This window comes from Arvicola amphibius, chromosome X, assembly GCF_903992535.2.
Source record: "Arvicola amphibius chromosome X, mArvAmp1.2, whole genome shotgun sequence".
Classification (NCBI taxonomy): domain Eukaryota; kingdom Metazoa; phylum Chordata; class Mammalia; order Rodentia; family Cricetidae; genus Arvicola; species Arvicola amphibius.
The window spans coordinates 92,194,052-92,214,621 of NC_052065.1; the positions used below are offsets into that span (position 1 = coordinate 92,194,052).

At 42.9% G+C, this 20,570-nt stretch overlaps 1 protein-coding gene across 1 annotated transcript in view; it reads right to left on the bottom strand.

Annotated features, from left to right (window-relative positions):
• The window catches only part of Col4a6 (collagen type IV alpha 6 chain), a 68,678-nt gene extending 52,785 nt beyond the window's left edge, over positions 1-15,893 (bottom strand). The window contains 5 exon segments of the mRNA XM_042054343.1: positions 1,384-1,452; positions 4,221-4,337; positions 10,859-10,903; positions 14,509-14,643; positions 15,837-15,893. Of these exon segments, the coding sequence (XP_041910277.1) occupies positions 1,384-1,452; positions 4,221-4,337; positions 10,859-10,903; positions 14,509-14,643; positions 15,837-15,893 (423 nt within the window).
• Between the last annotated feature and the right edge of the window lie 4,677 nt (positions 15,894-20,570).

Genomic DNA, 20,570 nt, shown 5'->3' on the forward strand with positions numbered 1-20,570 from the left:
TTGACACCTGCTAGTCTTGCCCCACTTGGCTTATAGTGAAAACCTCTAAACTCCCGGTAGCATGGAAAGAATACTGCCTGAGGTTTAGTTCTTCAGAGGTCTGGCCATCTGGCTCCGAGTAAGTCACATAGCCTTAGATTTGCAACTTGTAAAATGAGCGACATGAGTGCAAGAACCACGAGGCCCTTGCCAGCTTTAATGTTCTGTCTTCTGCTAAGGCACCCACAATCAAGAACCCAAATCTTCCTGCTTCTTCTCTAGTTTTCCAGCTGTTCCATTCCCATCATTGCGTTTACAGTCAGATTCCAATGGTTCTAGCCCTGTACCCAGATGGAAGACAGAAGAGTGGTATCAATTATCTCAGTAACCTTGGTGTGTTCTCCCCTCCAATTGTGGGCACATAAATTCCTATTTGCTACCTGGGCAGTGATGGGTTCTTCTCCCAGTCTGGGGAGGAATCATTTGGAACCAGGATTTATTGAGACATCACAAAACCCCCAGTTAGTGCATAGAGAGAGTAAGCTTCAACAGAAGAAGATTCCTGACAAGAGATCAAATTCTGATCAATTACAGAGAGAGCGGGCAAGTTTTGCTAGACTTTCAGGGATCTAGAGAAGAGTGGGGCCAAGATGCTGGGGTTATAGCCACAGGATGCTGGGGTGGTAGCCACACTAAACTGTGTAATGATCTGGATCCAAACCATGGTGCATAGACATGAAGAACTTTAGAGGAAACAGGGAAGTGTCTGCCTCTAGAAAAGGACAAGATATCCTGAGTAAATTGGGAGCATGGGGACCTTGGGGGAGGGTTGAAGGGGAAGGGGATAGGCAGGGACGGGAGCAGAAAAAATTTTAGAGCTCAATAAAAATTAATTTAAAAAAAAGTAGAAAATGAAAAGGTTTTGGCTTGTCAAAGAAAATGATAACTATGCACAACTGTTCGTCAATCTGTCTCTTATTCTTGGTGCAGATTCTGGAAGGCAAATCTCTTAGTTGCAAACGTTTCTGCTAACGATCCCACCGCGAGAAAGCTTGGGAGCCCTCTTAAAGCAGCCAGAACTGCTCCTTAAGAAGGGACACAGGCCGGGCGGTGGTGGCTCACGCCTTTAATCCCAGCACTCGGGAGGCAGAGGCAGGCGGATCTCTGAGTTCAAGGCCAGCCTGGTCTACAAGAGCTAGTTCCAGGACAGGCTCTAGAAACTACAGGGAAACCCTGTCTCGAAAAACCAAAAAAAAAAAAAAAAAAAAAAAAAAAAAAAAAAAAAAAAAAAAAAAAAAAGAAGGGACACAGGTGCTAGCTCTGAAAATGAATTGGTTTAAGGTGGGGTTCAGCCCCGGGGGACCTCACTTCCCACCAACAGCTGCCGGCATTAGGAGCTCTTACCTTCATTCCTATGACGCTGTCTTGAAAAGCAGCAGGTTCTCCTTTTGAACCTTTGAGACCAGGAAGCCCCTGGGTAAGATGTGAAAAACGTGTGAGAAATTTCTGTTTCTACTCTGCGTACACACACACACACACACACACACACACACACACACACACACAGAGAGAGAGAGAGAGAGAGAGAGAGAGAGAGAGAGAGAGAGAGAGAGAGAGAGAGAGAGAGAGTTGATAGCAATATGAACTGATTATATAGAGGATTGGGCAATGATAGCCTGAAGGTATGTTTATTGGGCTGGGAAAAAATGGCCGTGTTAAGGAACAAAGCCCAGCTTATGCAGAGCTCATCTCGAGGTTGTCTGCTTTTCTTCTATCTCTATGTCCAGGCTCTGTGAAGGGATGAGGGTTAGAAAGTAGCAGACTTTAGATCTAGTTAGAACACTGCTTTAAAGAAAGCTCTTCCCCTTACAGGTTCTACATTACTGACAGGGTCTTGGTCTAGGTCAAAGGTCAACAAAGGTGCTTTTTTGGGCCAGTATGTAGGTCGTTGGTCTAAAAGATAATCATGAAACCCATTTCATCCTGAGTTTCTACCACAAAAACTCAGCTTTGAACCTTTGGAGAGGCTGGTGTGCCTCATTATTATCATGGAAAACAGTCCAGTGTACCTGGTTCCAGTCTTTCAGCCAGATTTTCCCCCTGTTTTAGTAGCAAATGCTGCCTCATATCTGCTACCATTATGTCCCCCTTGGGGAAATAAATGAATGATTTTACATCTAAGGGGGAGTCAGAATTTGGAGGAGGAGGGCCCACTTGTTCATCCCAGCCGCCCGGCTAGCTTAGCCCTGAAATAACCACACAGAAATTGTATTTATTAAAACACTGCTTGGCCCATTAGCTCTAACTTCTTTTTTTTTAAAGATTTATTTATTTATTATGGACAGTGTTCTTCCTATCTGCATACCTGCACCCCAGAGGAGGGTACCAGATCTCATGGTAGTGAGCCACCATGTAGTTGTTGGGAATTGAACTCAGGACCTCTGGAAGAACAGTCAGTGCTTTTAACCACTGAGCCATCTCTCCAGCCCCCCTAGCTCTAACTTCTTATTGGCTAACTCTTATATTAATTTGACATGTTTCTATTAATCTGTATATTGCCATGTGACTGTGGCTTACCGGGTAAAATTCCCAACATCTGTCTCCTGTGGCTCCGTGGCTTCTTCTCTCTGACTCTGCCTTCTTCCTCCCAGAATTCCATTTAGTTTTCCCCACCTAGCTCTGTTCCCCTACAGCTCTGCTATAGGCCCAAAGCAGTTACTTTATTAACCAATGAAAGCAACAAATAGACAGAAGAACCTCCTACACCAAGGATTAGTATTGGGGGAACATTTTGGAGATTAAATTGTTGATTGATGATGAGTTCCTAAAGTTCAGGGACCACTGGTGTATTGAAACATCGAGGGCCTAGTAATACAAATTAATTTCTTAACATTGTCTGCTTTCCCTTATTCTTGTGGTTCCTATTCTTTCCCAAGAAGCTTTAAAGATGCCTAGTGAATGGATGTTTGGCAGGAGGTGAGGTTCAACTTAATAAATACATACCCAAACTTCTGTTTAAGCTTAAGGCGATATTTTAGGCAGGAGTTAGGTTTCCACTCTGGAGTTCTGTCATTCAGAGGATGTCTGTTACCTCAAAATATTGATTCCATTTCTTGGTGTGGAAGTCCTGCTTTCCCAGACTTGCATTATCTATTCTACCCCCCTTTCTGTTGCCATGACAGTTTTCATGGGCCTTTATGACTCATACAGCTTTCCCTGTTCCCTCCTGCTGTATGTTGGTTTGGTGTAGGGGTCCTTATGCAAGTTTGGAGCTTGTACTTTGCCAGTCTTTCTGTGTTGCCTTTTCACAAATATTGTCACACCTCACAACTTGGTCACGGAAGGCAACACCTGGAACTAGGAGATCTGTCTAATTGGTGACCTGATTTCTAGCTTAGAGAAAGTCTCATATCACAACTCTTAGAAATTTAGGTTTTCCAATTTAGGGTAATAGTGAGTTTGAGATGTGTTCTTTTTCTTTTTTCCATCCACTCCTAAATTAACTTCTTGTAAAGGCATGGTATCTACTGTTTGCATGATATCTGTAAAGGGCATGATACCTGAATATCTTAGCTCTCTCGGAATGAATGAAATTAAACAAAACTGGAGACATGAGACCAACAAATAGACTATTAAGCTTAGAACCCAGAATAATGATGTGGGGTGGAAAACAAAGGAAATACAGCGTTCCTTAACATCAGCATCACTGACAATGGACAAATTGATCTGTTGATGTTGCAGCGTGTGTGCTATCCTGTGCCCTAGTTGTGACATCTAAAGTTATCAATACTAATTCAAATACTTCCTAAGAAGCAAAATCAGCCTGGTAAAGATTTACTTGGTATAGACCAAGCTTGCCATGCCTCTAGGTTTTTGTTAATATGCTCATGATCACAAGGGCTTCCAAGCATATTTCAGTGCTACCTAATATTGGAACATGCCAAATAGCCCAAGTACATGTTTTAATTTGAAAGGTACTATAGCTATTATTTGTTTGTTTTTAATAATCTTGACAATTCCAAAAGTATCATTAAAAAGTAACCTAAAGCCATGTAACATGGGCATCCCGCAACTGGCATTTATTTCGAATTTTGCTGTTGTGGTGCCACCAGTGGAAACTCTTGCATTGGACAAGGTGGCACAGTGACTATCTGTAGAGATTTAATGAAGTTTCCAAGGAAACAAAAAGGAAGACTTTTGGAAGTGCATTTGCATTACGGTACAAGGATCTGGTAACATACGGGTGGTCCTAAAATCCCAGGGTAGCCATCAGGGCCTGGAAATCCATCAGTTCCTTGAGTTCCATTACAGCCATCTAGTCCAGGTGGACCTCTGGGACCTGGTTGTCCAGGGTGACCCTGTTCCAAAAGAAAAGAAGGGATCAAGTCAGGCACAGGACTGTCAGCTAGTTCAAAAGGCTCCACAATGAGAACAACCAAGGGCACCGCTAAATTCTGGCTCCTTAGTTTCCTTAGCTTCATCACACTTTCCCTTTATACACAGATGGATGTTGCCAATCGCAGCTCAAGTTATCCCACTCAAAAAGACAACTGGCACTTTAATAAGATCCAAGCTGCAACTAAAGGGCTCAAGCGCGGACAGATACGAAGTTAAGGCACCGTAACTTCACCTTCATTGAGTAAAGAGAAGTACTAAAATGGGATTTAGCTGTCCAGCAGCTAAACTGCTATCAATAGAGAATGATCCCAAGGTTTCAGATTTCTCAGACCACACAGATCCTGGGATAACTTTCTGGGGAAGAAGAACAAGGGAAAATTAAGACAACGGTGCCTTTTCTTTTTCTGGTTCTCTTTCCAGCCTAAGCCTCCAAAAATCTACATACAGCTAGGAGACAAAAGTCTACATACAGCTAGGAAACCTGCGTGGCATAGCCTATCCCCCGTACCAACAAAAGTACAGTTCCCAGTAGCTGCCTGAAAACCTAGATAGCAGCAAACTTTATAATCCCATGCCTTTTCATATGTTTTCAGGCAACCATTGGGCATTTTAGACTACATCCCAAACAAATAAGGCAGGCTACTATACCAGAGAAAGGGTGATTAACCATATTCTTGTAGAGAAAATGTGCCACAGAATTCCATCTCATTTTATATTGCTATTAGACTTGTAGAGGGTAAACAGATTCCTAAAGTGATGGTTTCAACTTTGCAGGGGAAGCATTCAGCAGACTTGGGTTGAGTCCTTACTCCTTACTGTCAGCTGGGATGGTTAGTGTCATTCCCGGCGAAGAGCCCCAGGCCTGTGCTTTTGTTGACATAACTTTTGCAGGTTGAGGTTAGAACTTAAAACTAGCACAATGTCCTTATTCTGCTTCACAACTTGATGGGTAGATTTTGTCTTGTGTTAGATTGTAGTAACCTTAGTACACGAGTCTTTTCTTTGCTCTTTGCTCTTTACATGTTCACTGAAAATAAGTATTCTTCTTCTGTTTGTCATACCTGAATTGCCAGCATCACTAATCTACTTTAGGACCATCATTAAGTAGTAAAATATAGAGCATTTGAGCACAATACTGTGATACTTCTGTAAACATTGATCTGATAAAGATAGCTACTTAGTGACTAATAGGCTGCTAGAGAATACAGCATAAATATTCATGGATATGCTAGACAAGGGGATTATTTACATCACAGGTAGGATGGAGTGGGCTGGCATTAGAGTTCATTATACCACTCAGAACAATGTGCAATTTAGAATTCATGAGTTATTTCCATGGATAATGAGGGACTACTGGTAATTTGAAAGGTTCAGGTGGAACACATGACACATTTCCCTCAAATTATTAAATACACATTTTCCTATTCAAAGTATGTTCAAGGCAAAGTAAGAACCTACCTTTCATTGACCTGTCCAGATAATCTATTAAGCTCATCTGCTTGCACCATGCCCCAAATATCAAATGCTACCTTTTTTTTTTACTAGATTAGGACATTATGTACTCCAATGCTGAAACTTATTGAAATCAAATGGGCTATATGAAAATACTAACTCCCCAGCTAAACCACTGCCCCGGTGGTGCATATGAAGAAGAGGAGAAGAGACAGAGCCTTAACTGAAGCAATTATCTGACACATGATTGAGACAAACTGAAAGTATAAGAGAGACTTTATAAGACTTGCTAAATTGTGGCTGAGCAGCTTTCCATAGAGGATATGCTGTGTGAACTTACTTTGTTCTGTTAACCAAGACCCAGCTTCAGTTCCCATGTAGAACTTCCATACAGAAAGTTAGAGTTGTGGTTGTTTTTTTGAAATAGCCAAATTTCCCTACAGTCTTATGACCTGTTGAACAACAGCTCTATAATAGCTCTGTAATGTTTTTGTATTAATGGCTTGGAGTCATTTGTTCTATAATGCACTGTTGTTTCCACTAATCCTGCCATATCCTCTAAATATACTCTAGTCAACTCTATTTAGCCGAGCTCTGCGGGTGGGGTACCGGATTTCCTAAGGGTTATCTTTCAGCTATGTAGCAGGAATAAGTTAAAGTAATAGTCTAGATCAGTACCAAAGATCTTCCTTACTCCTGGGCTGCTAAAACTTTTATCTAGACTCTTATCTTTTGGTATCCACATGCTATGGCTCTCTGGTTTTCTCATCTAAACTCCTAACACCTCTCACTGGTTGGGGACTTGCTTACTCCTTCACCTTAATGAAATTCTCTGGAATTAACCTCTGACCACCACCAACTCAGACTTATTGCCTCTTTTTCCCTCTGTTGATACAGTGAAAGTTTTGAGCAGTCAGACTTATAGTCTAATCCAGCATTACTTTCCAGCCGGAGCATTCAATTCCTCCATTGGGAAACTGGTGACAAATAATATGTAACTTGTAGGGGGTTGTCAACATTAAAAACACCATTGTGCTATGCTTAACATCAATTGATATTAGGTTTACGAAGTAACAAAGGGGTAAATGGTTAATAAGTCTTGATCCAGGAAAGTTGTATAGGATAAGCTATAAGGCAGAGTTCTACCGCCTCGTAATTATCAGGACCACAGAATTTCTGGCACTGTGCCCTCCTTGGCTATGATGATTTTGCTGATGTGTGCCAGATTCTAAGGGCATAGCTCTTTGAGGGGATCTCATGGCTTTATATATCCACAAGGAAACGGATCTGCTGTGCTCCAGATCCAGAAAAGTTGTGCTCCCTAGACCCATGTCCAAAGGGAGAAGTTCCTGTGTGATGATTGTTATGTGTTCACTTTCAGGCTATACATCTAGTGTGCTTCTTTAACAGGGAAAAGTTTGTGATTGACACCCTGGGAAAAGCAAAACCTCATTTCAAAGTACATCTTGAAGACTTCTTCTCTCAACTCATTTTAATAAATGTTTTGCATATATTTTGTAAATATGCATCCATGGCAGTGCCAACAGCCCTCACTCACAGCCCGGATATCTCGAAGCCCCGAGTTGGACCATTCCCAGTGTGTTTTGTGCTGCTGTTGAATATCCTAGTAGGCAGGCAAGCTCTGGTTGCTCTCCATTGGCTGTTGGGCCCTTTGGTCCAATGAATTGGGTTACCATGTTGAAATTGTCTACATAATAGCAAAACATGGAATTTGGAGATCCAGTGACATGTTGATGGTCAGCTATTGTCTGGAGGGGACGAGATCTGTGCAGTGATCCGGGTTAGTAAGAGGTGTCAGAGAAGCTGTTGGCTTCTGTTGAATGGTTTAATATGTGTTGCTAAAAGATGAACAGATTGATTAGTGACACAAAGCCTGTGGGGTCTGTGTTTTTCTGTCTGAGGTAGCTCCAGCAGTCTGAGAACTCCAGCTTTTACCGATACTAGAAGTAGGAGTTAGTTCTTTAATTTTGTTAGGCTTACTGGGGCTCTTGGGCCTCAGGGTGGAACAGAAAACATTACCTGTACTTTTAAGGAGTTAGATGAAACTATCACACAAAACAATCAACACCAGGGGAATGTATTCATCGTGGAACTAGAGTAGTAAGTCACACGTCAAGGACTCCTGAGATCTTCTAGAGGGAAGGAAGAGGTAAGTACTGAACAAAAGGCTCTCCACAGCTACTTCCTGGACAGTTGGGAGAGGGGAAGTCAGAAACTAGAAAAATCAAAAGTCTAAAGGAAACACAGGCAACGCTTAGTCAAGGAAAAGGCAAGGAAGTGGGTGTATCTTTTGGGAGCAGCCAGCTCATTTGGAGGATTCTGGAGAGCTGTAACTCTTTCTCCTAAGCGATGAAACCACAAAAAGGAGTGATCAATACCTGCACTGATCATAAGGTGGGGGTATAAGTGGCCAGCTGGACTTGGGGACCAGTTCCAGCATACATTTAGAGATAGCCTAGGCAGCACAAGATCCTATTCACTTGTTCTCAGTTCTAGCTCACAAGAGAGAAAGTGGGGGGAGGGGGAAGAATAGTAACATTGCAAGTTTCAATCCCCTGTGCAACACTACCCTCTGGTTTGGCAGCTATATTCATCTCCTGAGCCTGGAAGATGCACTCTGGGCAGGGATTCTGCTCTCTTCAGCCATAGGTACACAGCTATCAGAAAATGTAGGTGGATGTCAAAAAACAATGGCTATCCCAGTTCACTTAATTTTTCAATTGAACTATTTCTGGACATTTTCTAGACACTGAAGTTGAAAAAAATGCAGATATCTGATGGGTGCCGCAATTTAAGTCAGAAATACAAATAAACTGAGTCTTGCAGTCTCCAGATCTACAAATGTCTACTAGACTTGAGAGAAAAATAGACCAGATGACAGTATCTATGAAGGCAAAACCATATCCTTCCTGTATATCCTCAGAGGAGTGTATGAGCACATAGAAGATACTCAAGCCATTATTACCTAGAGATTGAAACAAAGAGATCTCAAACACCTTTGGTTGTATAACATAACATAAGACAATGGGTAGTCTAACATTTCCCCAATAGTGCTTTGATAAGGTTCGAAGAACATCTCAGGGGTTGTTAGGATAAGGATAAGGGCAAGCTTTTCTTTTCTTTATTGTGTAGTCCAAGTGGCCATACCCTTTCTGGTCTCTTCAACAAGCCTGAAAAGCCTTTCAGACAAACATGGCCAAGGTTATGTTTTAAAGGTAGAAGACAAGGTGCTATGGATAAAAGCAGAAAGTGATAGCAGTGAGGGCCAAGCGTTATATTTCGGAGGCTGGTGGACTGGCGCCACGGAATCAGAATCAGTGCGTTAAGTGTGAATACAGGATACAAATGGGAAATCTAAGAGGTTGGACTGGATGGGATGGGGAAAGGGACTGTTTACAAGCTTCAAATCCACCACTTATGTCTGAAAAAGTAAACAAACAGCAATAACAAAAACCTAAAGGTAAATTCCCCTTGAAAGGAAGTAAGCCTGATGAGAACCAATTACTGAAATAAAATGACCACATTATCACTAAGGATTTTTTTTTTTATCAATTTTTTGCACCTTATTTCTTTCCTGTAATGAGTACATACATGTTCTTAAATACCTCTGCAGACTCAAAGGCAACCCCTCTACATCTAGTTGAAGCTCCCTTCAGCACCTTCCTTGTATTTATTTGCTTACTTAAGTTAAGGCATAGCCATATTTGTATGGATGATTTGCCACCTACTCTTCTTAAATCATCTGATCAATAGCTGCCAGAACCATTGAGTTGAAGGCTAAATGTGTGGGACTCCTGCCTTTCACACCTCACCACACTTACCGCAGTGCATGGCTCTGAGTATGCTCGCACAGGACACAATGTGTCTAAGGAAAAAGTACTTGAGCCAGGAGGCAGAACCTAGAAGGTGATATTAATGTTGTTGCTTCAGGGGATTGTGTGAGTGGACTGTGGGTGAGTGCGGGTGGGAACATTAATGATCAGGTTGGGGGAAGAAGGGGGAAGTACTGAAAGAGACTACTGGAAATGGGGGCATTTCAGGGTCAGATAGAAACCCGGCACAAGGAAAACTCCCAGCTAAGACTTCTAGCAATAGCGGTGGATAGGTTGCCTGAACTGGTCATCTGTAACCAGGCAAGTCTTCCAGTGATGGGATTGGAAAACCAACCCAGCCACATAACCTTCGACCTACAGCCTGTCAAGCCTAAGGAATGTGCTGAGGTAAGGATGGCCTAGGGATTGAGGGAGTGGTCAACCAATGACCAGTCTAGCCTAAAACCCGTGCAAGGAGAGTGAGCCCATGTCTGACACTGCCCAGTGCACCAGGACTCACAGGCTGCATGACACAGAGACCTAATATAGAACCAAATATGAGTGTAGGAAAAAGATGGCAATTTAATGATGTCTAATGTTATTCTGCTATACACATAGATTGGTGCCTAGTCTAATGGTCACCAGAGAGGCTTCATTCAGCAACTGATGGAAACAGAGACCCACAGGCTAACATTAGGCCAAACTCTGGGAATCCTGCAAAAGAGGGGAGGAAGGGTTGGAGGAGCCAGAGGGGTCAAGGACTCCACAAGAAAAATCGTAGGATCAACTAACCTGGGCTCACAGGGGCTCACAGAGACCGAACCCACAATCAGGGAGCATGGTACTGACTCTGCACATATGCTACAGTTGTGTAGTTTGGTCCTCTTGTGAGACTCCTAACAGTAGAAACAGGGGCTGTCTCTGACTCTTTGCTGGCTTTGGGTACCCTACACCTCATACTGAATTGCCTTGCCCAAGCTTAACACATGGCGAGATGCTTAGTCTTACTGCATCTTGATATGCCATGTTTTGTTGATACTCATGGGAGACCTGCCCTTTCCTAAACAGAAACAGAAGAGGAGCAGATTGGGGGGGGGAGATGAGAACAGAGGAGGGTGAGAGGAGGGAAGGGAAACAGTGACTGAGATGTAAAATAATACATTTTTTAAAAAAGTTGCTTTAATGCACAAACTCACCGGAATCCCATTGATGCCAACAAAGCCAGGAATTCCCATGGGACCCTGAAGAAAGGAGAAGAGAAATGTGTGAGACAATCCAATCGATGTCTGTTGGGTTCAATATGTTTGCTGATGGGATTCGATGAGTTAAGTTGTTGATGTTTTACATCTCCTTCCTCATGCTGTGTTGCCATAGACCCCAGGTTGAAGGGATTGATCTAAGGTCCTGAGCACGCTTATGTTCTGAGACCAGTTCTTGTGTTAAGCAGGATAGTAGAAACCAAAAACTAATGCTCAATATTACAAGTAACCTTTACATCTGGGTTATAAACAGAGGGTTTTGACTAATCTAACAAACAATTTCTTCCCATTCTGCTCCTTCAGATAAGCGTTCTAGGTTAGACAACCCTTCTTATCAGAGGACACGTGTAATTCTTGCTTATCCATGAATGACAGTTTTAGTGCAGGCCAGGCCACTGACTTAAGCAAACAAACAAATCACATGTTCATTCAGAAACCAGGGCACCACACCGTCTTGATGATAAAGCCTGTCATCTGCAGACTCTTGGCTCACTCTGTTAAGTACAACTGTGTGGCATTACATGCTGTGCAAATAATCCCTTCCTTAAGATGTGAATATATGTGATTCATGGGTTTCCATCCATGCCATCCATGAGTAGGAAACTGCCATCAACCTCTTGTGTCCAGATAAATGTTAGAGCTTCAGCTACCCTTAAAGTTATTTTGGCAATCCCTTTCCCACAATGAGAAATTAATAGGAGTTGATGAAAATAACAGAGGGTCTAAATGGAGTCTCTAAATTCAATAAGCCAGTCACCATGTTATTACCATATGTGTTTTTTGTAGTGCATTCCCTTATATTTGTGGCCCAGAATGCTTTTAAGTCTTCTGAGTTCTTGCTTGATAGTCTCATCCATTGATGTTTGATCTCTACTGAGCAGCTGATTACTCTCTCTACCTGAGCACAGCTCAAGCCCACATAACTTGATGAGTGCACCAACTTTGCAAGCAACAAATATGTTGACTTGATACAGTCTCCAGAAATGGTTTTCTCCACCACTATTACTCACTCCATTATATTTCTCTTTCTTTCTTTTCCTTTGAGACGGACTTTTTTTTTTTTGTAGCTGGTAGGTAAGACTGTTCCTCTGATCTTGTGACAATCTTCTGTCTTATTGTCAGATAGATTTTTTTCTTTTTTTACTGTTTTTTGTTGAGCTCTACATTTTTCTCTGCTCTCCTCCCTGCCTCTCCCCTCCCCTTCAAGCCTCTCCCAAGGTCCCCATGCTCCCAATTTACTCAGGAGATCTTGTCTTTTTCTACTACCCATGTAGATTAGATCTATGTAAGTCTCTCTTAGGGTCCTCATTGTTGTCTAAGTTCTCTGGGATTGTGGTTTGTAGGCTGGTTTTCTTTGCTTTATGCTTAAAAATTACTTATGAGTGAGTACATGTGATAATTGTCTTTCTGTGTCTGGGTTACCTCACTTAATATGATGTTTTCTAGATCAATCCATTTGCCTGAAAATTTCAAGATGTCATTATTTTTTTTCTGCTGTGTAAATTTTTTCTTCATTGTGTAAATGTACCACGTTTTCCTTATCCATTCTTCAGTTGAGGGACATTTAGAGTGTTTCCAGGTTCTGGCTATGACAAACAATGCTGCTATGAACATAGTTGAGCACATGACATTGTGGTATGATTGAGCATCCTTTGGATATATGTCCAAAAGTGGTATTGCTGGGTCTTGAGGTAGTTTCTTTCTTAATTTTTTTGAGAAATCACCACATTGATTTCCAAAGTGGCTGTACCAGTTTGCACTCCACCAGCAATGAATAAGTGTTTCCTTTACCACACATCCTCTCCAGCATGAGATGTCATCAGTGTTTTTGATCTCGGCCATTCTAACAGGTGTAAGATGGTATCTCAGAGTTGTTTTGGTTTGCATTTCTTTGATGGCCATTTTAGGTTCATCTGTTGAGAGTTCTCTGTTTAGGTCTATACCCCATTTTTTTTTACTGGATTATTTGTTCTTTGAACAATTTCTTGAGTTCTTTGTATATTTTGGATATCAGTTCTCTGTCCAATGTGGGGTTGGTAAAGATGTTTTTCCATTCTGTAAGTTGTCATTTTGTCTTGTTGACTGTGTCCTTTGCTTTACAGAAACTTCTCAGTTGCATAAAGTCCCATTTATTTATCATTTCTCTCAATGTCTGTGCTACTGGGGTTATATTTAGGAAGTCATCTCCTGAATCAATGTGTTCAAGTGTACTTCCTACTTTCTTTTCTATGAGGTTCACTATGGTTGGTTTTATGTTGAGGTCTTTGATCCATTTGGGCTTGAGTTTTGTGCATGGCGACAAATATCGATTTATTTTCATTCTTTTACATGTTGATATCCAAATATGCCAGCATCCTTTGTTGAATATTCTTTTTCTCCATATATATATATATATATATATATATATATATATATATATGCTTCTTTGTCAAAAATCAGGTGTTTGTAGGTGATTGGTATCCAGGTCTTTGATTGGATTCCATTGGTCCTCCTGTCTGTTCTTATGCCAGTACCAGGCTGTTTTCAGTACTGTAGCTCTGTAGTAGAGTTTGAAGTCAGGGATTGTGATGCTTCCAGAAGTTCCTTTATTGTACAGGATTGTTTTGGCTATCCTGGATTTTTTTTGTTTTTCCATATGAAGTTGAATATTGTTCTTTTGAGGTCTGTGAAGAAATTTGCTGGGAGTTTGCTGGGCATTGCATTGAATCTGTAGATTGCTTTTGGTAAGATTGCCATTTTTCTATGGGAGATCTTTCCATTTTCTGGTGTCTTCTTCAATTTCTTTCTTCAAAGATTTAAAGTTACCCTGGAGGTCACTTGGCATTCCCAGAGGTTGCTGAGCGCTAATGTTCCAAACAAGTGGAAGAACTGTATGACAAGAACTTTAAATAACATAAAGTATCTTGGAATAATGGAGTTTGCTGTCTTGGGTCTGGTCTGTGGATGTCCCAGGCCCGGGGACTGGTCCAGCAGAGGTCACTGGTTCAGGCCTGTTCCCTCGGGGTTCACTCTGGTGGATGTTGCTGGCTCGGGCCTGGTGGCATGGTCCAGCAGAGGTTGTTTGCTCTGGCGTGCTCTGGTGGTGGTCACTGTCTTGGGCCTGCTTGCAACCCTGTCTCAGGTCTGCTCGCAACCTTGTCTCGGGCCTGCTCTCACAGAGGTCACTGGCCTGGGCCTGCTTCTGCCTCTTGAGTGCTGGGATCACAGATGTCCTCCACTATACTCAGGTCAACTTTCATTCTTTCTTTTTTCCTTCCTTCCTTCCTTCCTTCCTTCCTTCCTTCCTTTCTTCTCTTCCTTTTTCCTTCCCTCCTTTCTTCCTTTCCTCCTTTCTTTCTTCTTCATCTCCTTCCTTCCTTTCCTTTTTTTCTTCTTCATAGTTTTATTTTATTTCAATATAGTCATTACATATGGTGCTATGTTTCACAGAGACATTTCATACAAATACATGCTGTACTTTGGCTCAGTTTTTCTTAAAGCATATGCCCTGACACCAGGATATTTAGGGACAACAATATTCCCCTGAGAACTGAGACAGAACATTTGACTTTTGTACTTACAGCCCTTGCGTCAAAAATGCATTTTACCTTATCTCCTTTTGATCCATATGGTCCCAGAGGGCCCGGCGAGCCTCTTTCTCCTTTCAACCCTGATAAACCAGTGGGACCAGCAAATCCTTGAGGACCTGCTGGACCTTGAGTTCCAATTGGTCCAGGGCGTCCCTAAAGATGGACAGAATGACTGAAAATTAGTCAAAAGAAGATTTACCATCAACATTTTCAATTTTCTCAGGCACAAAGTAAGGCACCACTTCACTAAACACTTTTGGCTTAGAGACCTGTGAGGCATGCCAATGTTCCAGACATGGATCAGAAAAGGCTATTTTAGGGGCTGCTAAGCTTATTTGGATAGAACACATTTTATAAGCACATTTAATAAGATTCATGTGCACCCAGATTCTTCAACTTTGTACTTCTTAGGAGATTAGTTATTCAGGCTGGATAATATTGTCCTCTTCCCAGTTAATGCCAGGCCATCCATCAGAATGTCAAAATAGTGAAAGAACAGAACACTGGAGAGCATCATGGCCAACTACATGCCTGCAGTGAAGTTCAGAAATGGCCATGTCTAACGGATACTGCCCAGGGGGCCAAAGGAGGGTAATTCCAGAAATGAACAATGTTCAAAATTCAGCTCATCTCAGGATCCCTTCATTGTACCTGGCAACGGATACTCGGATACTCACAGGGACCCCCCCCCCCCAAACTCATTGCTCATTCTTTCTTCCTACACCCTTTCAGCCCCCTCCCCCTATTTGCAATCACCCAATGTGTGAAGCACAGGGAGCCTGAACATATCTGTTAAGTATCAATTACGGTAGCAGGAGTGAGCAGCCTGAAGATTTTGAATGCCTTGGTTATAAAATGTCTGTAACAATTAAGCCTGAGAGTTCAGGCTGACATTTTAAAGCAGACTGAGACTGAGAATTAACCCCAGTAGGTGCAAAACAGACAGCCTGGACTATCATTTAGAACAAATCTCAGTAGGGACTTATTTTATTTTGGCTGAAAAGTAAAAACCATTAGCAATGTGCATTACCTATCTGAGAATTTTGCATCTGGTAGAAAGCCTATTTTCATAAATGCTTCCAGTCCTTTCTCCCCACCCCTTTCGTGACTGTCCATAATTTCCTAAAAATCTGCAAAAACTCTGAAAAAGCCCATTAAACATGCCCTTTCTCATCACCTTCAAGCTTTGCATTTTAAAAGGTTGAGCACAGAACAATTGTGCCCAGAGTTATGTCCTGGTAAAGCAAGCGCCCACCAGCTGTGCTGTTCCTGTGGGGTATAATTTGCAGTGTCAATCAGGCCCGTGAAGACCTAGAACTCTTGCCAAGGAGTAAAAGATGTTCTACCCAAAGAGATGCAACTTTCTGGAACACTATCTGCTCCTCAAACTCTCCTATGCTCATGGTGCAGGCCAGGAACTGTTTGACAAACCTCTGGGAGTGACGGGTAGATACTGAGTATTCACTTTTTCAGTTTCTTTGTTTTGTTCAAGTCAGGGTTTCTCTGTGTAGCTTTGGAGTCTGTTCTGGAACTCACTCTGTAGATCAGGCTGGTCTTAAACGCATAGAGATCCACCTAGCTCTGCCTCCCAAGTGCTGGGATTAAAGGCGTGCACCACCACGGCCCCATGATTATTCACTTTTTAAACTCTTATGTGTCATTGGGATTTTGTTTAGAATCATTCTCGTGTTTGTCATTGAAACTTGCGCACGTGCGCATATATGCGTGAGCAGGAGTACTACTAAAGAGAGGAAAAACCCGCAATGCTTTAAAGACATTATGCTAACATTTGTTAAGGATGAGTTTAGGAGTGGGGAACTGGACCTAGGTTTCAAGATGAACGTAACAGTACCCTGATAGTACAGTGTGGACCAGGGAGTTAAGAGCTTCAAGTGGAAAGGCTGCCTGAGGAGGTCTGTGGAGCACAACACCTGGCCCATGGCTGTGGGTGTCGTGGCTACTTGGGGAGGCCAAGCAAACTCCAGCTGGAATGGGCCTGGCAAATTAAGCAGGAAAGGTGCCGGCATGTGTGGTCAGATCTGGAGAAGCAGCTGGGCAGAAAGCAGTGTTCAGTGTTGTCGCTCATTAAGGAGCAGCATGAACATCACCGAGAGCATTCTGCCTGAGGCTGGAACAAGGGAGGCAGAGAAGAAGCAGCTATTTGAGGAGAGGGCTGTTTGGGGGGAGGACGGCGCAGGGTGGGCCTTGACAGGGCTGAGAAGACCAGTCAGACCACAGAAAGTTTGGCTCAAATCTCAGCCCTGCTAAAGAGGTTCTTCCATCAAGGGTAGGGGTACCTGGTCAATCACTGGACAACGACTAAGAGAGCGGGGTTGTTTTGTGGCCCAGTTCCCATCCTTGTACTGCTGTGGGAGCTCAAGCAGGAGCCGGTGTGAGCACATGGATGAGTGCGATCCACCTCTGCGCGCCTATATTTCTAAACAGGTGCTCATCAGCCCAGGGAAACTAGGCTTGAGAAATGGTGACGAACTTAATAGAATTCTGAGTTGGTTCAGCAGAGGCTGGCTGAGCAGCCTGCTGCTTCCTTTCTCTTGTCTGAGAGAGCATGCTAAATTAGCCAGAATGTTGCCTAGAAGTCCCCTAAAGATTAAAAAACAAACAAACAAGCAAATCCCAAAGGTTTTTTTTTTTTTTTTTTTTTTTTTTTTTTTTTTTTTGGAGAGGCAATCTCTTGGAGAAACAAGGTTTCTGCAGCTGGGCTCAGGTTCTTGAGGTCGGTTGGCTACATCGGCAGCCCAGCAGGAAATCTCTCAGGCTGACTTCAGTACAGGATCCTGCCGGGTAGGTGTCTGGAGGCTTCTGATGGATGCTTATCTTGAATTGCCTTCCCAGCACGGTGCCAAGGCCTTGTGGTGCTTCGAGACAAGGAACCTTCCCACCCACTGAAATTCTTTCACTCAGTGGCACAGAGCACCGCGGACAGATGAAAGCAGCCATGAGGAAAGGAGAGAGGCTTTTTTGGCGTGGGTGGGGGGGGGGGGGGGGGGGGGGGGGGGGGGGGGGGGGTGGTGGTGGTGGCGGCGGGGGTGGGTTCTTGATTTGTGCTTAACATTGCTTGGGTTTTCCCCCCACCCTCATCTCCAACGCTTAGAGTTTCAGTGTGCTGTTCAAGCTTCATCCTGAATCACTGATAGACTGCAGTATGATTTGTTGTTTCCCCCTGCAGTTAGCTAGGACACTTTTTCGAATGGCCAGCAGAGGACAGTGTGAGAACATAGAGATTGAAGATAAACAAGTGGGTGGGTGGGCCTTTCTCACACAGAAAGAGAAATCAAACCAGTGTCAGAAAAGTCACAGGATGTTCAAGAAGGAAAGGTCCTTGGAGACCATTTAGCCCAGGGTTTATTTTATATGGGGCGGAGGAGACTGAGAGAAGAGAAGTTTTTTTTCTTCTTTCTTTCTTTCTTTCTTTCTTTCTTTCTTTCTTTCTTTCTTTCTTTCTTTCAAGGTCACATAGCTAGTAGGGACAGCATGAGATTTAAACCAGGCCATCTCCTTTCGGTGCTAGGCTCTCTGCTCACTAGCTGGGGCAGATTTCCTAGGGGGTCTTGGAGACTGTCTCCTGCTTACCCTAGATCCTCCTCTGGGGCTGTCCCCATCAGCAGGCTGCAGCAGCTAGATGCTCCCTCATCATTCCTGTCTTCCTAACCCTGATCACAGACCCAGTCCGCAGCGCCGTTGCTGTTTGGATGGCTAGCAGAATTTCAATGGGCTTGGACTAATGCCATGCCCTGATACATGTCATTTATTTTGGCAGATGGACCCATCCAGGGCAGAAGGGACTCCTCTACGTTGTTCCAACAAGCTCTCCTGCCTCCATCTGCTCAGTATTTTTAATGTGCACAGCAGGACCTAATTCTCAAGGGCTGGGAACTGTGTCTAAGGCCAGGAGCTACAGGTCCACAGCTCAAGCTGGCGATCTCCTCCTGATTATGGTGATTTGGAGTCGGTATGCAGCTTAAGGTTACCGTTGATTAGAATCAGACAACAAGAGTAATGAACCTGTTAAGGGAGGTGCCCATACCATAGTAGAAATAGGCAAAACCAGCATCTAAGACTCTCAGAAGAACATACCTGAAACTAAGTGGGATGGCAAAATTGATGGAAGAATTTGACTGCATAATTTGGTGGATTTCTGCCTTTTTATCTACCCTCCCCCAAGATTCCAGTGGTCTTCTCTCATAAAATTAAAATTTGGTCCTAAGATTCTGAAACCCTTTCCCACTGAGGCATGAAGGATTGACAACTTTGATGTTTGCTTTTCCCAAAGGGAGGCTTGTCCTTTAATGGAGAGCAAAACATTAGGCCAGAGATGCAAGTGCTATTTACAAAGCAGGGAGAGGAAGAGGGCAGCCGTCCTGAGGATCTGGCTGTACATTAGGAGGTGGTGAGGCGGATCAGCACTACTATGTGGTCCTGGAGTCAGAGCTCCTCAGAGGCAATGCTGTTGTATTCTTAGGGAAGTTACTCAGCTATTCTGAGTGTCAAGGGTTTGCGTACTATACTCACTGTTGTGTAGGATTATTGTTAGCATTTCAATGAGTCAATGATTGTACAACACACCTGGTCCCTAGAGCAAAAATATCATTTCCCTTTCTTTCCTCTTTAGGTATAGTTCATGAATGGGGAAGTTAGAACTGAGTAATTTTTATCTTTGGCTTGAAGTTTAAGTGGAAGATGCATGGATGTTATTGAGAAGCCTTTTTAGGCGGGCGGGGGGGGGGTGCCAGGGAATGATGAGACATGTATACTGACAGACAGCATCTGTGAGACCAATTCTCCATTCCGTATAGATTGTGTCCTAGTTCTCCCAGACACTGGGGTCTTCAGTGTCGGTTCATATTTTATCCTCATATTGAAATGTAGCTTGTGAGAACCTGTAGCTGCATTTTTCCTCTGAATATGCCATAAGCTACAACCAATGTTTTAGCTGGTCTCTGCACTGTGAGGTTCCAATTCAACCACAGCAAGAGCTTATTGACGTATTGTTTTCTCTACAGTCTCATCCCCTGTACTTGTTCCTTTCTCCAGAATGATTGGATATAACTCAGTAAATCTAGAAAGCCAGGGTTCTTCCACGTTCTTTCCTTTCTCACATTCAACCCATCATCAGCAAGGATTGTCAACCCAACTTCAAAAATATAAGCCAATCATATGTGTCTGTCTCTACTGTTGTAGTTCTGCATCAGGACGTCCTCCTCTCTCACCTGTATGTAATGTTTCCACATTAGCTTACCATCATCAGCCTTGCTTTGCTCTCACTGAGCATCCTGACACATTGCAATTGGATGTGGTATGTCTCTGTTGTCCTGACTAGTTCCTATGTATCCTGCAGGTTCTAGCAAAGATATTCATCAGTTTCTTCAGGGAGATTTCCATCATTACTCCTATCCCACGATGTGGCTTGGTTATGTCTTACATGCTGTAGATTATATGCCAATACCCTTTGTTGAAAATAGAATGAACTCCTTGAGAGCCATGTCTTACTTCCCACAGACTAGTCAAGTGCTCTTCTCAGCTGAATGGATGAAGAAAATGAATGGATGAGTATACATACTGAGAATCCAGGAGCTCAGAAAGGGCAATATATTCGTGGGAAATCTAGACAGCTGCAAGAGAGTACAACCAAGACATGACTTCTCATCAGACCACAGAAAAGAGAGCTGCATAGGACTTGGAAATTACCCAGTTCAGGATTGGGAAAAAGAGAATTACCTGAGTTCATCCAATATCAGCTCTAGACTTTTAGAAACACAGTAACATGATAACCTCTTAGAGCCTTCAAAGGTTGATTTCGTTTATATGTGATATATAGTTCCTGAGCACTCTCTGTTCTGAGCTCTGAGTGCAATGATTTTATTTCCGATATGGAATGGTAGCTTTCTACACAACAGGGAATTTCTTCAGCACCTACCCTGCGCCAGGCACTCAGGTGAAGATGGTGAGCAAGAATCGGTTTCTGTATTTGTGGTGCTTACAGTTTTGTTACTTGAAAGCAATTGTGCATGGCCCAGCAACAAGCTCATTCAGCAGTTTTCATCTCAGGCAGAGTCTGCACT